At 33.1% G+C, this 16,746-nt stretch overlaps 2 protein-coding genes across 3 annotated transcripts; both read left to right on the top strand.

Annotated features, from left to right (window-relative positions):
* The first annotated feature begins 411 nt into the window (after nucleotides 1-411).
* LOC120079313 (protein FLX-like 4) lies at nucleotides 412-6,332 on the top strand. The gene is made up of 4 exons (XM_039033465.1): nucleotides 412-692; nucleotides 3,062-3,623; nucleotides 5,523-5,662; nucleotides 5,809-6,332. The coding sequence occupies exons 2-4, from the start codon at nucleotides 3,088-3,090 to the stop codon at nucleotides 6,063-6,065; spliced, it is 933 nt and encodes a 310-aa protein (XP_038889393.1). The 5' UTR covers nucleotides 412-692; nucleotides 3,062-3,087; the 3' UTR covers nucleotides 6,066-6,332.
* Nucleotides 6,333-7,681: 1,349 nt separating this feature from the next.
* On the top strand, nucleotides 7,682-11,864 carry LOC120079056 (cytochrome c oxidase subunit 6b-2). 2 transcript variants are annotated; one of them, XM_039033247.1, is made up of 4 exons: nucleotides 7,682-7,801; nucleotides 9,088-9,176; nucleotides 9,291-9,372; nucleotides 11,493-11,864. In XM_039033247.1, exons 1-4 carry the CDS (start codon nucleotides 7,793-7,795, stop codon nucleotides 11,544-11,546), a joined length of 234 nt encoding a protein of 77 aa, XP_038889175.1. In that variant the 5' UTR covers nucleotides 7,682-7,792; the 3' UTR covers nucleotides 11,547-11,864. The 2 variants fall into 2 exon arrangements, with proteins under 2 accessions (XP_038889175.1, XP_038889174.1); XM_039033246.1 differs by lacking the exon at nucleotides 7,682-7,801 and having other exon boundaries at nucleotides 9,061-9,176.
* Nucleotides 11,865-16,746: the final 4,882 nt, after the last annotated feature.

The following is a 16,746-nucleotide window of genomic DNA, read 5'->3' as shown; positions in this document are numbered from 1 at the left end:
AAATTTAATAAAATAACCAACATCTACAAGAATTAGTTTTAGACAGTTTCTTTGTGAAAATGTATGTAAAGCCAAAGAAATACTACACCTAAATTTGAGTCAAATTCGAATTGTCAAAATGGATGTGGTAGAAATAATAAAAACACTAAAACCTTGTTTGTCCACATCTGGAGCATTTACTAATATTCTAAGTTGGCCCTTGCCAAAGGAGAGAATTGACATTTACATATGAAAAAGTCGTGATAACATGACAACATACACGTCTTACATTCAAATTTCTTTATTTTATTTGATCTATGTATAAAAAAAATTACAAATAGGAAAAAAATAGAAATTGGTAAATATTTACAACCAAATTTACTTAAAGAATGAATTCATATAAAATCTCTTAAAAAAAAAAAATAGAATTCAAACAAAATCAAATTGATGGAAAAAGGAAAACCCTAACTTTGTAATTGGGAGGGAAAGAAAAAAGGGGGAAAAAAAAAAAGAAAAGAAAAGAAAAGGGAAGTGGCTTTCTGTCTCAATTCTGTATTCTTTCAATGGTAGAGTTCATCTACAAATCCGTTTAACCTGAAGCGACATCTTCCCAATCTCTTCTGCTCTGCTTCTTCCCGGCGGCTATTAGCTTTCTGCCGGCGGTGACTCTTCATCGTCTCAATTTGCAATATCAGGACAAGAAAAACCAACTGGTTCGTCTCAATTTTGTTTTTCTCCTTCTTTTGAATTTACTTTTTGCGTATTTGGTCATCCATGGTTCTTAATTTGCCAATGTAAACTACCTTGTTTTTGGGTTTGTAGTTTTATGATATGGGGCTCTTTATTCTCGCATCCCATGTTTTTGGTATCGCTTTTACAGCTTATGGAAACTAGCAAGTTTGCTTAAAACCTGAAATTTCTGGGTTTCTCCTGTCAGTTGTTTTGAGATTTTTTAATTTCTTTGTATGGTATAGGGAATTTTTTGTTCATGTCATTGCGGTTTTGATCTTGAATATTAGTTTACATTATGGTAATTCGACCGAGTAAGCTTACTTTCGTTCTCTTTCTGTATTTAGTCACAAGAGAAATCAATGGTAGTGAATCGATTTTTTCGTTTTTGGTAAAAAAAAAACATTTCATTGATAAATAAAAATAGGGGAGAATCCCCAAAGACCTAAAGGTGATTACAGAAGAGTGCCAATTATTGACTAAAAAAAGATAAACTATAATGATTAAAAGGTTAATTGTGTTGATCTTCAATCTGTAATCTGTTTTCGGAAAAGGTTCGTAAGTGTACACTTATCCAATTCATGTTCGGTGAGGTTCCTCTATATTTTTTGTTCATCTTTAGAGCTTGAGTGATTTTCTGTGATCGGAATTGGGGGAAGATAGGGATTCTCTCGTCTTATTTTGTTAAGTGGGAGTTGGTCTTTAAAATTCGAGAACTTTGCTTCTTAAAACTTGGATCTCCAAACCAAATGGTTGAGATATTTTCCATTAGACCATGATACTCTGGCATACTATTACAACAAAAACTAATAAATATAGGCGCCAATCCGAAGGAGAAGACTCTAACTTGGTGGGTAATGTCGCTTTTAAGAGCTCAAAGAAAGCTTTTTCAGAATGTTTTGTCTCACATTATTTATCGTTTTAAACTGTTGAGTGGAAGTCGGTATTTGATATGTTTTTAGAGGGATCGATGGATTGATGGTAGTTCTTTTTAGCCGTTTTACCCAATACCCTCACCTTTACTCTCTCGCTATTGGAAAAAATGCTTTTATCTCACACTATCTTTACTCTACATTTCACCCAGTAGTCTGTCTTTTACTTCCAGTCCAGATGAGCTCCTGGCTGAAAGGTAGTTAGATGAGTTGACCTACTTATTGTATGAGAAGCACATATATGGATACGACACGAATCAGACACGGCGACACATCATTTTTTAAAATCTAGGACATGACACGACACGACACGATAAGGACACATTTATTAAAATATACATTTTAAAAAGTATATGTCATTTTTATACAAAAAGAAATTCAAAAGTAAATGGGTTGATGCCTTTATATGTTTAAAAAACTTAGTTTTATGTATTTTACAGTCAAAATTTATTATTATTGTTATCTAGGAGTCTTTTTAGCCTACTCAACAAGTGTTCTATACATGTCTAACACATTTGTTGTACTAACAAGTGTCCAACACATATCGGACATGGACACGCTAGCCAAACTAAAGTGTCCGTGCTTCTTAGCTTACTGTCGCTTCCCCATGGTTTTGTGTTGCTTCATGGCCCATGGATTGCAGGGCTTGGTCTCTTGAACTTTGGAAGGTGAAAGCCTAGAAGTCAACATTTTCTCCTGGTTGGTTGTGTTAAGGGAGAATTTACTCCTTTCCTGCTGTCCAGAAATTTTCCTGCTTGTTTTGGCCTTTCGGCCCCATTGGAGTGCATTCTCTATGAATAGGCTTTCGATTATATTTTTTTGGAGGTTTGTTGGAGCTATTTCCTGTTTGCTTCGGACTTGAGTAATTTGGAGCTATTTCCTGAAGAAGAACACAAGTGTTATTGAAGATCCTCCCATTCCTTGCCGAACACCTCGAGATGGATAATTTTTCCACTTGGCGATCCATTATATTAGAATAACTAGCATTAGGAATACAACCAATAATCAAATTTTGCCAAAGAGGGCCAAAAGCTTTAACTTGAAGGATCACCTCAAGAAACCCTAATCCATCTTATCAAAGGCCTTCTTTCTCTAAATCAAGTTTAAGGATCAAACCCTTTTCTTTTAAGCACTTCAATCATCAATAATTTCATTTGTAATAAGAGAAGCATCCATGATTCGTCTGCCTACTACAAATGCCATAGTGTTGAATACATCAACGTAGAGTTGCTCGTCTTTCAACTGGTCTGGCTGGAAAAGACTCTTTAAGAAATAAGTTTCTTCTCTTAAAAGTATCAAGTGCTCGCTTGATTTAGTTATGAAATAATGTCCATAATTGTGTATTCTGTTTTATGTATGTTTTTTTAGTTCAAGCATCTAGCTGTGCATTAAAGTGTGCATATCCTTTAAAATTTGTGCAGTGAACCAGTCTTCAGATAAATCATAAATGTCCACGAGGGAAACTCTTCAACCACTATACAATGGACGTCCTGTTAAGGCTCCAGGGTTGATGCGCCATGGTCCTTTTCCTGGATCAGATTCTGCTGTCAGCCACAAATCTCTTGAATTATTAGAGGATAAATTAGCTGTACAGACATCTGACATAGAAAAACTTGCAAGGGAAAATCATAAGTTGGCAACTGCTCATGTCACTTTGAGGCAAGAGCTCGTGGCCGCCGAGAATGAAATACAAACTGTGCGGGCACATATTCGAAGCATTCAGACAGAAAGTGATATTCAGACGAGAGTATTGCTAGATAAGATTGCAAAAATGGAAGCAAGTATTGAAGCTGGAGAGGGGCTGAAGAAGGACTTGCAGCAGGCCCACATGGAGGCTCAGAGCTTGGTCAAGGACAAACAAGAATTAACCTTCCAAATTCAACAAGCAACCCAGGAATTGAATAAAGCAGAGTCTGATATTAAGAATCTACCTAATTTACATGCTGAGCTCGAGGATTTGAGGAAAGAACACCAAAGGTTAAGGTGAGATGTGTTTCGACATTTTCTGCTTTTCTTTTACAATGTTTCTGAATTTTAGCATTTATTACATTACAACTATTTAGCTGAAACTTAATGCAATAATTATTTGGCCATGAACTTACTTTAGACTGAAATCAAAATACTAAATTCTTTATTATTACTTCTTTTTTCCTTTTATAGTGAGAACCCAAATTTTCCCACAACAAAGCCGACCAAAACCAGAGAACCTGACTACAAATACAAGATAATTTAAAAGAACAACCCCCCCCCCCCCCCCCCCCCCCCCCCCCCCCCCCCCCCCCCCCCCCCCCCCTCCCCCCCCCCCCCCCCCCCCCCCCCCCCCCCCCCCCCCCCCCACTCCCCCCCGCCCCCCCGCCCCCCCCTCCCCCCCCCCCCCCCACCCCCCCCCCCCCCCCCCCCCCCCACCCCCCCCCCCCCCCCCCCCCCCCCCCCTCCCCCCCCCCCCCCCCCCCCCCACTTTTTGATAATAAAAATAAAAGATAATTACTAACAGTTTAGAATTTTAAGATTAAAAATAGATAGATGCGTTAAAATACATCCATTTTGATACTTTTTCTTTGACCTAACTATTCTTGCAAATTTTCTCAAATTTCTTTCTAGCTTCATGAACCACAAAAGGATTACAAATCCACCTTGCCGAACTATGCACCTTCTCCCTGAAAGGAGGATTCAAACTTACGTCCCATATAATCTTTATTCAGTAGTTTGGAATGATGTTTATCCAAAGAAGATTAAAATCTTCCTTTCAAAGCTTAGTTTTGGAGCTATTAATAAGGCAGATCGGCTTCAAAAGAGGCTCCCTTACTTTCACCTTTCTCCATCATGGTGTGTAATGTGTTCTTTTGATTTGAAGCATCCTGAACATCTTTTTGCACATTGCTCTGTTGCATCTAAGAGACATTGGGTAACGGCCGGGATGCTTTGTGTTGGTCCTTGACTTCGCCTAATAACATCTTCGATATTCTTGCACCCATTTTCGTTGGCCATCCATTCCATGCTGTGGAGAAGACTTTGTGACTTGCTCTCAAGAGAGTCTTCCTCTTGTTTCTTTGGGACAAATGGAATGAAAAGGTTTTTGAGGAATCTTTTTGAACCTTTGATTTTTATGGATGTATTGCTTTTTCATGCCATTATTGGTGTAATGTAAACACCATTTTTTCTTATTATATTATTTGTTCATCAATTTCTAACTAAAAAGCTCTCTTCTAATCACACTCATATAGGTGTCTTGTGTCTGGGTGCATCTACTCCTTTATTTCATTTATCAATGAAATCTGTCTCTCCTTACAAAAATAGAAATCCTGAATCATCCCTCACATGTTTAACCTTCGAAGAGATACCAAGACAGGTACCAAGACTTTGCAGACGAGACCATACACCTTGGCAGCCAAGCGTAAACATAAAAAGATGGTTCAAACCCTCAATGCTATGCCTACACGAGACTATAGTTTGGTCCAAAAGCAAGAGTGGGACTGGTGGTTCTCTATGAATTGTCGTGGGCTAGACTTCTCCTAGTATATGCTATGGTTTGGGGACAATCTTAATAGATATTAGTGAGCACATTATGCCCAAGTGAAGAGACATTGGAATGAATTGACATTGCATTAACATGAGAGTGGTTTTGAGATTGAGAAAAAATGAGACAGTATAGAATAGGAAAGTTGAAAAGAAGTAATAGATACTAGCTTTACTTTTCCAAAAGAAGTAATTGACATTGCATTAACCATTTGTTATGGCAATCGGTGTTTGTTGCTATGTGAACTGTGGCAACATTACTTCTGTTTCTATATGGATGAAATGCATCATTGATATTTGAGTTTCGATTGGAATTTTCAACTTAATGTGTTAATTCTTTTTTACATATATTGACTTGGTATGCAGAGGAACATTTGAGCATGAAAAAGGTAGGAACATAGAACAAGTAGAGCAAATGAAAGCAACAGAAATGAATCTGATTTCCCTTGCAAGAGAAGTAGAGAGGTTGCGAGCCGAGGTTTTGAACGTGGAAAAAAGGGCATATGGTACATTTCTTTTCTCACTTTTCAGTTAGTGACGATCTTACTTGAACATGGTCTTGTTCTATAGGTTGTATAGTGATCTTGAATTCTAAAGTTAATTATCTTTGGATGTCTATTGACACTTGCAATGAAACTATCTGCTTCTGTAGCACCAAATGCATATGGCGGCACGTACGTGAATTTGGATCCTTCATACCCACCTCACATGCCCGGAGCCAATGACTATGTTGACATGTATGGAAGGTCGCAAGTTGCAGTGCCTTCTGTGGCGCCAGGAGACAGTCAAATTCCACATTCCATTGATCATGCCCTGGCCAGCACTGGAACGATTGCGGGTGTGGCTGCCCCCATTGGTAGCAGTGCTGCCTGGGAAGCGACATTTGATCCTTCCATTCCTCGAAGGTGAGTGTGTGAAGCCATGATCACTGCTTCTTTGTTCAGATTAGCTGCCTCAATTTGTTAGTAAAAAAGTACACACACACTCTTTAGTTGAAATTTTCTCCCTGTAACACTTCCAAGTATTATGCAAACACATACAGAATACCATCATGTTAACAATGACATTCATGTTAACAAGTTCAGTTATGGTGTATTTGTAGTGATCAACTTCAGTTGATTGACTGGAATGAAATTAGTGAAGTTGGGAGTAAGATTATGATACTATTTGGATTCATTAAGTGCTTAAAAACATTTCTTTTTTGCACTTGAAACAATTTTTTAAGCACTTAGAATTTCTATCCAAATAGGCCCGTGCCTTCTCACATAGAGAACTTTAAAATACATATTGTATGCAATGTGGTTATACAAAATTGAATTGTTTGTCACCTATTTTTACTTGCAGAGATCTCACACTACTATGCAATAAATATTATAATGGGATCATCTAACACTAGAGTATCTGTTCTCTTTTTAAATACGAAACTGAAATCGAGTCCTTTAAGAAAGGTAGGGGTGGTATAGCAAGATTCACGCATCTAATTCGGTAGAGAAAGAAGGGTATCTATCCATTCATAGTTTTCTCTTGTTTATAAGAATATCTTCTAATTTATACGAAAGAGAGTATCTTAAAAGTCTATTCAAAACATGGATTTCTAGGCGTTAATCAACAATTTTGGCTCTGCAGGATAGCGGTTTAGTTTTTGGAAATTAAGTTTATCAACACGATTTCTACTTATTGATTTTTTGTTTTGGTATTTACATTTTAGGTGTCTTAAAAAACCAAAACAAGTTTTGAAACCTGTGAAAAGTAGTTTTTAAAAATCTAAAAACCAAATGGTAATCAAATGGGGTTTCTGTTTTGTTTTGATTAAATGATATTTTTGGTTTCTAAGCTTTCTCGAAAGTAACTGTTTAGTACTTATGTAGTAGGTAACAATTTAGTTCCTATACTTTGAAATTTGTAATAATTTAGTCCCTATCATGAAAAATCTTTTCAAAATTAAGAGTTAATCTTTATTGTGAAATAACTTAGTTTTTAAAAAGTGATTTCCAATCAATTTATTGTGCAAGAAATTCTATCAAATCTTGATGCTATATTTCACAACAAAGACTAAATCGTTAAAATTTGTAACGTATATAGATTAAATTATTTCTTACTAAAGTTAAAAAAACAAGACTCTATTTGGTAACCATTTTGTTTTTGAAAATGAAGTCTATGAACACTATTTCCACTTCAAAATTTCCTCCCTTTGTTATTTACTTTTCACCAATGGTTTAAAAAACCAAGTTAAATTTTGAGAACTAAAAAAATAGTTTTCAAAAACAAAAATAAAATACCGAATGATTACCAAATTGGACCCAACTTATTAAAAATTTAAAATACATGGACTAAATCGTAATCTGTAGAGTTCAAGGACTGAATTGCTAATTTTATAAAAGTTCAAGGACCAACGAAATATATTTTTAAAGTTTTTCTATTTTAAATTATTCAATAATTGTAAATTAACGGGCTGTCTTGATGGGCCAACGGAGGCCCATATAGAATTGGCCCTTTTATGAGTCTTTTATATGATTTCTCTGAGACAAAGATTGAACATTTTCTCGTTCAACTTAAACTGCGCCTTCCTCTACGTTACAATTACAGAGTCTTTCGTTTGATCTCCTCAATTTCTTGGAGCTTCAATACGTTCAGTCATGGCCGAGGTAAGCTTTGTTTTGCTCTCTTTCTGTGTTCAGTTGCAAGAAAAATCAATGGTAGTGGTTCGATTTTCCTTTCTTTTTTTTTTTTTTTTTTTCCTTTTGATGTTATGTATTTTTCATTTGCCTTTTCCAATCATTAACGGTTCCGATTTGGATGCAATATTCGTTCTGTATGAAATATGATTGCGTAATGCTTGTTTTGTTTGGATTATATGTAAAATCTGAATTATAATTTATGGAGGAATGGTGTTTTTGCTTTTTCGTCGATGCTCCTGCAAATCAGCTTCATTGGTCAAAGTTTCCGACGTAATCGTAGGATTGAGATTTCGTTAGAGTTTTGAAGATGGATTATGCCCTAAATTGGATTATGTTCTGCGTGTGACGAGCCATGAAATTCTTTGGACGCTTGGTGGATTTATTGCTCGGAGTCGTCAAACTTTTATTTGTTACCCTTTGTTTCAATTTGGACGCAATAAGACACTGGAAGCTGCAAAACTGTTAGGGGAAAAATTACTGCTTTCATTTAAACGGGAGGTAGTGGTTATGAACTAAGTAAAACAGCCGGAAAATGTAGAAGAAGAATGCCTTTTCTGATGATGTGGTTAATTGAAGTTTGGGAAGGAAGGAATTCTTGCTTATAATTGAAAAACCTACGAGTCCCCTTTTTAAATTGTCCCGTCATTATCAAAATTAAGACTCATATCATGAATACTGCTGCTCTAGAGAGCAGAGAATGAACACGCTAAATCTCACACTAGGGGAGAATGAATTGGTAAGGCAACAAGGATTCTGATTGAAAGATAACTGATATATTTGTAGAAAATGAATTTAGAAAGAGGAGATGCAACGCCATTGCCAGTTCAGCATATTCTTACCCATGAAATAAATGTTCATGAGTATCTATTTTTCATGTATATTTTATGTCTATCCATGCTTCATCCATGACATTGTCTACATGTTGTAGATAATGTTTCTTGCTGTTGTTAATAACTGAAGATTGTAACCTAGAGAAGTCAGTTTGCATCCTGTTGTTTGCCATGAGTTGAGGTATAGAAGGCACAAGATACTTTGTTAAATGTTGTAATGTGTGGGTCTCTCATATTAGAAGAATGTTATTGGGAAAACGATTAATAACTACCCATCCCATCTGACTGAATGAAAATTTAATGATGTGTATTAAGTGAGTATTTATAAGAAGGGTGGTAATCGTTCATCAATATGATCCTCTTCACTGTCCTTTTTTAGATTTCTTTTTTATTTGTTCTATTTCTTCTTGTATGTCTCCTCAGATTGAGCTGAAAACAGCACCTGCTGACTTCCGATTCCCTACTACAAACCAAACCAGGCACTGTTTCACTCGTTACATTGAGTTCCACAGGTGTATTTTTCTTACAACTTGGAATGAAAGTTAAAATGGAAAAATGAAAAAGGTCTACAGTCTTCTCTGCTTCCATAGTTTGTTCTCCCCTTAAATATGCGAAACTTGCCACAGGTGCCTGACAGCAAAGGGTGAGGAGTCTGGTGAATGTGAGAGATTTGCAAAGTACTATCGTGCTCTTTGCCCTGGTGAATGGGTGAGTTTTTTGTTGCATTTGGTTTGTTAAAAGTGATAAAAGTATATAAAATTTTTCTTATCCTAATTTTCCTGCTCATATTGATGCAGCTCTGCTAACATTTAGGTGCATGGCCTTTTTGCCTTTTTTTCAATATTAGCATTGCTTGAGTTTTTTATGCATATGCTCTAGATTGGATGCTAAGTTCCAATCATGAAATATTCTCTATGAACCCAGGAAAGATCTTCTTTTGATATCTTTGTGTCATGTGCCATTAGATCACATGTTTGTAACATTGTTAACTACTGAAGCTATTTTTGCCTTGAAATTCATGTATAAATTCATGTATGCAAGTATATGATTTCATTCGAATGTTCATGTATGATTTATCGTGAGCTCCAGATCTCTTGTATGCTTTTGATAAAGTGATTTAGCCAATTACAGACGTAGGATTGATATACTTCCTCACATATTAGGCATAATCTTTATTCCGGTTAATGAGTCTTGAGGTATCAACTATTAGTCTGAAACTCGAGAAAATTAAATGCAGGGATTAAATAGAATGACCTCATAATCTAATATTGTCTCAGAATTAAGAAATTCATTGTATTTATTGTGCACTAATAAGACTTGTGAAACTTTTAGCTGATAGTCTTGTTTGCACTACATTGTATAGAAAAGCCAAATGAACAGAACAACTAACAGAATATTATTTAAACCTTTATAGACTCTGCACTCCTAAGAAGCTCCCTAGGAAAAGAAAAGGGAATGGAGCTCTCTAGGTGACATTTCCTCTTCAGACACTCACATGTAGTTGTGGGTAATCAATACAGGAAAGTTTTTACATAACCTTTTCAAATCTAAGGTAAGAAATTCAGTTTATCTAAGGTAAGAAATTCAGTTTGGATTTCGAGTTGGAGTTTAAAGGAAGTTATGTCTAGGGGAAGTAGGAAGTCATAAAGTTGATATTTGCTGGGCGAGTTGAAGATCTTGGAATGTTTGGAAGACTACATCATACCGTTGAGGGTCTGATGAACCATAAAGTGTATGTAGAAATTAAGAAATTGATAAATACCCAAGAAAATATATTGAATTGTTATGGTTGGCAAAAAGTGGAAAAAGTTTGTGATTGTTGTTCTGGCAAATGAATGAGCATTTGGGCAGCAATCAACTTGGATGACTCTAATTTCTTGGAAAGAGTGTGACAGTGAAATGGAAATCAGTGGATGATAGAAATGTTGGTAGGGTAGAAGTTAGAAATATTTTAGGGAATAAAGGGTATATTTATCGTCAGCCACAGAGTGAGAGGGGATGGAGATAAATAATAGTTTAGTTGGTATAGGCTTGAATGAGGTGAGCTCAAAGATGGGATGGTTTAGATACCTTCAGTTATTTGGGAGTAAATTGTAGTTATTTTATTCCTGTCTTTCAATGTCATTTCAGTCCTTAGGTTTCTATCAGGTTGGGCACTAATATGTGAATTTTTGTTGATGTTGGAAGATTACAATCAAAATCGTACAAGTCTAGGACCACAATTTAAAAAATGGGTAGATTAGAGGCCTATTTGAATTGACTTTCTAGGCATTTAAAAACACTTTTTCTTTGACACTTAATTAAAAACACTTTTTTAAGTACTTAGAAAGTCAATCCAAACAGATGCTAGATATTTAGGAACCAAAACTGCATCTGAACTTACGAGTTTTGTAAATAATTCATAGAGGATCCTGTCACTAAAAATAGATATCATGTATTGTGTGCTGATGCGTTAGGACCATCCAATTTTCTTGGATAGTGTTATACTTTTTGTTAAAGGTGCCACACGAATGTCTGCACTGTAGTTCTATAGGTTGGTTGAGTCTATCAGCCATGATTACACGACAAGAAATGGGAATATCGTATCTGTAATTCTTTTTTATCATACAAATACTGATTTTTCTCCATGAATCCTTCTTCCAGCGTTTTTTTTACCTTCTATTCTAATATTATACCTTCAATCCAGAAAAGTGCAAGATCTGCTTTGAACCTCTGCTTGTTGATATGCCTAATCTTATTCAATAATCCTCCTCGAAACAGGATGAAGCCTATTAAACAAGCCTCTTCGATATGATACATGCATGTTATTAACCGCATCTTTTCTGCAGGTCGATAAATGGAATGAGCAGAGGGAGAACGGCACTTTCCCCGGCCCTCTTTGAACGAATGTTGATTGGCCAGAAAGCACAGATTGTGAATTTATGCTTGTTCTCAAGTTCTATCAAAAAACTGTTTGGGAGTTCCATTGTTTTTCATTGCATCTGAGAGAATAATAAAGGATAGTCATTTTGTTTCATGTCTTTCTTGGGTAGTTATGGCTCAATTGTTGATTGTGGACAGGCTGAATTGATCCCAATGCCCCTTGCCATTTCTCGATCCTTTCTCGTCCATTCGACTTCTGTTCAGATCGTTTTCAATCTTCTGTGTAATTAGATCTTTATACCAACTTAATCTGCATTATTTTATTGTTGGTTTCTGAAGAAGGTTTCTTTTAATTTTAGTTTAGAACAGATGAAAGCAACGATGGATGAGCTCCAAACTGGACGGATGAGGTTGACAAATGAAGGCCTCAGAAACGTATGAAGCCGAAAAATTATGGATCGTAAGTTCATAATAATTTTAGTTGAATTAGAAAATGAAAAAATAGGTCAATTACCATTTAAGAAAATTGCAAAAATCACTCTAATGTATTGTGGTAGTTGCAATTACATCATCAAATTTTCGATCGTAGAAATTAGACACTCAAACTAATACAAATAATGTAGAGATTGGACCTCAAATGACAATGATCGACTTGCCAAATTTATACGATTATTACAATTTCTATAGTTATGTAAGTTTGGGGGTCCAACAAATAATGGTAGAAATTGGACTTTAAATGATAAAAATTGAATCCTCAAACTTATACGATTATTACAATTTCTGTAATTATGTAAGTTTGAGTGTCCAATTTTATTATTTGTATAAGTTTGAGGGTATAATTACAATTACAATTATCTCATACTAGGTCTTAAATATCTGCAATGTGAGACCGAAACTTTATATTCCTGCCATGAAATTAAAGGTTGCCATAAGAATTTATGTTGGTTGGGATTTGGATTTGAGTGAAATTTTCCAATTTGATACTAGAAGGATACAAGTTAGGTAGGTATAAGGATTAAAATATTAGTGTGGATATCATCATGGAGATTCAATTTTATGGATATATCAGTAAAATATTGATATTAGGGCATTCTAAACAAAGAAATATATAAGAATGAACAAGGTCATATTTGGTATCCATTTAGTTTTTTAAGTTAATAAGCTTTACATCTATTTATAAGTTTCCTAGTTTTATTATCTACTTTCTATCCATGATTCAAAAATCAAGTCAAATTAGTTTTTAAAAACATGTTCTTTATTTTAGAATTTAACTAAGGATTCAAGTGTTTTCTTCGAGAAACGTAAGATACTATAAAAATGAAATTAAAGAGACAGTAAGTATAAATTAAAAAAACAAAAATTAAAAACTAATTTGTTCACAAAAATCCTTAGCAAATGAAGCATTCAAGCCCTCATCCCTCAATCAATAGTTGGGAATATCTTTGGGCTAACAATCGATCTTGAGGCAAGGAAAGCGAACTTAGCAATCTTTAGACAAGCGAGCTCTAATACTTAATATCCCTCAACCACCCAGAGCCTTAATAATTGAATTCTATTTACTTTCAAACTAAGTAATAGATCATATTATCAATATTCATAATCATATTAAAATTAATAAATGATTATTTGTTATGTTTGAAGTGTGTATTTACAAAAGATAATTGAAAATATTGATTATTTTTCAATGCGGACGTTGAATCCTCCTATTTATGAATATATCATTGGTTCAAAAGGTTATGTTTGTAAAAATGGGTCCATGGTTTGAAAATAAGATTTTATTATTGTTATTATTATTATTATTTTGTTTCCTTTCTTCCTGTGAGAATAAAATACAAATTTGTAAGTTGACATTTATTCTTTAAAATTGAGCCGTGTGTAAAAAAATATTATACATATCAAAACACTTTATATGAATCTCTTCAAAATTATGTCAAAACATTATGATAAAGTTTAGAGTCAGCTGATAACGTTCAAAAAAACATTCGAATGTGTCAAAGACTTATTAGATACAAAATTAAAAGTTGAGATATCTTTTAGATACAAAGCTAATAGTTTATAGAACTAACCGACATAAAATTATAGCTTTCTCAACCATTTTTGTTTTTAAAGAACGAACAACCTTCCCTACCTTCCCTATTTATTATTGTTTTAGTAAAAGAAATCTTTATTAAAATTTATTGATATCAAACAAACTAAGCTATTATTAAATAAAATAATATAAAGTTTTTGTTGTATTTTTTCTGAGTATACACAAATGGGATGAGAGTAAAGGGTAGAACTTCCAACCTTTGAGCTATGTTTATTTTAATAATTTTTTATTTTATTTTAGAATTTTGGTAAAATAATTTAAAAATAATCATAATTACTTCATTTATATTACAGATTAAAGTTAACAACATTCCCGAATTCCTGATTTCAATTTTAGACAACTCTTAATAAACATCATGAAAAAGAAATATATATTCACAGATCGATTTTCATTAAAAACTCCAACCTATTCAAAGTTTGTAATAGGTAAAAGAGAGTAAAAATAAAGATTTAAATCCTATTTTGATCTAAACTTTGAATATTATTCTATTTTGGTACGTAAATTTTAAACAACGTTCATTTTAGTCTTTGAGCTTTTAAAAAAAATATTTATTTTGGTCACTACTATTAAGATTTTGTTAACTTTTAAACATTATGTGTGATGTCTTAGATGACTAAGCTGCTAAATAAGTTAGTTATGCTAAAAAAAAATATAGAGTTTCAATTTTGAATTATGTAGTAAAGCGATTTTGTATAGAAGATCTCAAATCATTTTCTGTCCAAGATTTTGATGGTTCATTGTTTTGGTACGTTGGTTGTCGATATTTTATTTCCATCTTGCTTAACTCATGTTAGATATAATTTCATTCTTAAACAGAGTTTATCTTTAAATAATTAACATTATTTTAATGATAAAGACCAAAATATTCGATTTTTAAAAATTTTAAAACTAAAACAAACATTTTATTTTAATTTTAGAGACCAAAATAGAATAAAATCGAACTTAAACCAAAAATAAAATAAGTTAAATCGAAACTAAATGTCTACAATTTCGAGGAAGTGGAAGCATTGTGTTTGATGTGGTCAAAAGATTTGAGAGAGAAAGGGGGAAAATTACAATTTCCCATGCCTATCCATCAATTTCTTTTTTTTTATTATTATTATTTTTTATTTTTAAATTTGTTATTATTTTATTTACAAATCCTTCAATATTGTTTTGGGGCTTTGTGAATTAATTATAAGGAAACCCATTAGCTGATTTTTGTTTCTTTCCAATTTTTTAAAACCGCCATTGGTGAGTTGAGTTGAAGACCAGGAATCGCATGAAAAGAAGAGCTTTCTCAAGTCAATGAACCTTCTTTCATTGGCTGCCTTTCAAATTCAAAACTTTGGAGTAAACAACAAAATAGTGTTTAAACTTTAAACATTAGGCCCGAATACGTCCACTAGAACGTAATAAATCAATGATAATCGATCTCAAAAAGTAATTTGAAATGGTGTTTTATTTTGATTACGTTTAGAATTATTTACTTGTGTATTCACATCAGGAGCTCAAAAAGCACAATCTGATTACTGTTACAGTTGTTGTTATTGTTGCAACATGAGAACGGTAAAATTTGTCACAAGTATTATTATCGTTACCGATAGCGTTTGACTCTAAATGGTAACAATAACAGTCATATTAAATGTAATAGATTCATAATTTTCAGTAAACATGATAAAAAAAAATTCAAACATGTTTGTGATTCGATTGATCTATCAATAGAATATCGTTATGATTATAACAATTTGCATTGCGGATTGGTAAACGTGTCCTAAGATATATATTATGTTTGCTTTGAAAGGAAGGTTAAAAGTTTGATAAGTTGCCTTAAAAACAATTAAGATTTCCTTACATATATGCTACACTACCTACTTTGGTAGGAAATCCAATTTTTTTTTAAGTATACAATTTTTATTTAGTCTCTAATGTTACATTTTTACTCTTATTTCCAGTTTCAACTTTTATTTAGTCTTTATTTTCAAATTGTGCACTTTTATTTTACTATTTAGTTTTGAGTTTAGTTTCCGTTTGGTCCATAATTTATAGGATTTTGCACTTTCACTCATGAGTTTAGAAGGTCATCGATATTAATTTTAGTTAATTAATTTATGATAAATTTGAGGTTTAAGTTTTAAAATTGATTTTAATTGAAATGAAAAATTAGTGAAAATTAATTGATAGAACACGGGATAATAAGTGAGCATTTATGAAAACACATCGGTAAAAATATAACATTTTGAAACTCAAAACTAAAAAGTAAAAAGTAAAATAATAGAACTTTAAAATATAGAGATCAAAGGAACACTAAACTCAAAATTACTCAAAGATAAAAGCTTAATCATTTAAAATTTAGAAACTTAATGAAAATTATATCCGTATTCGAACTATATTATTCTCTTTGTTTAATAACTTTACTTTTATTGATAATTGATCAATAGAGGCAACATAAACTCAATTCAACATTAAGAGGGTGTTTGAGACAAAGAGTTGATAATTATAGTACTCGGTTATTATAGTTGAGTTATAATAGTTTGTGGTTGGGGTGTAGATTATTTTAGTTTGGGTTATAATAGTATGTGTTTGAGGTGAAAACTATTTTAGTTTGAGATGGAAATAGTAAACACTATAGCAATGAATAAAAAAAAATGATGAATATAAAATAATAAAAATTGTAGTAAATAAGAAATACTGTAGCATATAAATGTTTTGAAATAGTGTTGATCGTAGTTAATTACAGACTACAAAATAGTATTTACTAATTTTGATAGTTCTTATTCTAAACCTACCCTAAGAGACTGGAACTTAACCTTTCTCAGGGTTTAAATTTGTATAACTATTATAAAGGCAATTGATTTCCTTACTTTGAAGTTTAGTTTATTTTGTTTTTTAGTGGAGTAGAAGAGATGTTCCATTTTTCCCCCGTCAATTTTTTATCCCTTAAGAATCATCAACTTAGTATTAGTATGAAATTGCATAAAGAAGATCATCAAATAAGTAGTTGAGATTTGCATTTTTTAAGTAGAAATACCTCTCGAATGTATATAGATTTGAACCTTCAAGCTCAAGAGAATAAATACATGCCAATTACTATGTACTATGTTCGTTTTAGCTATTGAGTTTTACATTCAATTTTTTATTCTCGAAAGTAC

Source organism: Benincasa hispida, chromosome 6 (genome assembly GCF_009727055.1).
Source record: "Benincasa hispida cultivar B227 chromosome 6, ASM972705v1, whole genome shotgun sequence".
NCBI lineage: Eukaryota > Viridiplantae > Streptophyta > Magnoliopsida > Cucurbitales > Cucurbitaceae > Benincasa > Benincasa hispida.
The sequence above is the reverse complement of the archived record's forward strand: the minus strand, read 5'-3'. Positions and strand labels throughout refer to the sequence as shown.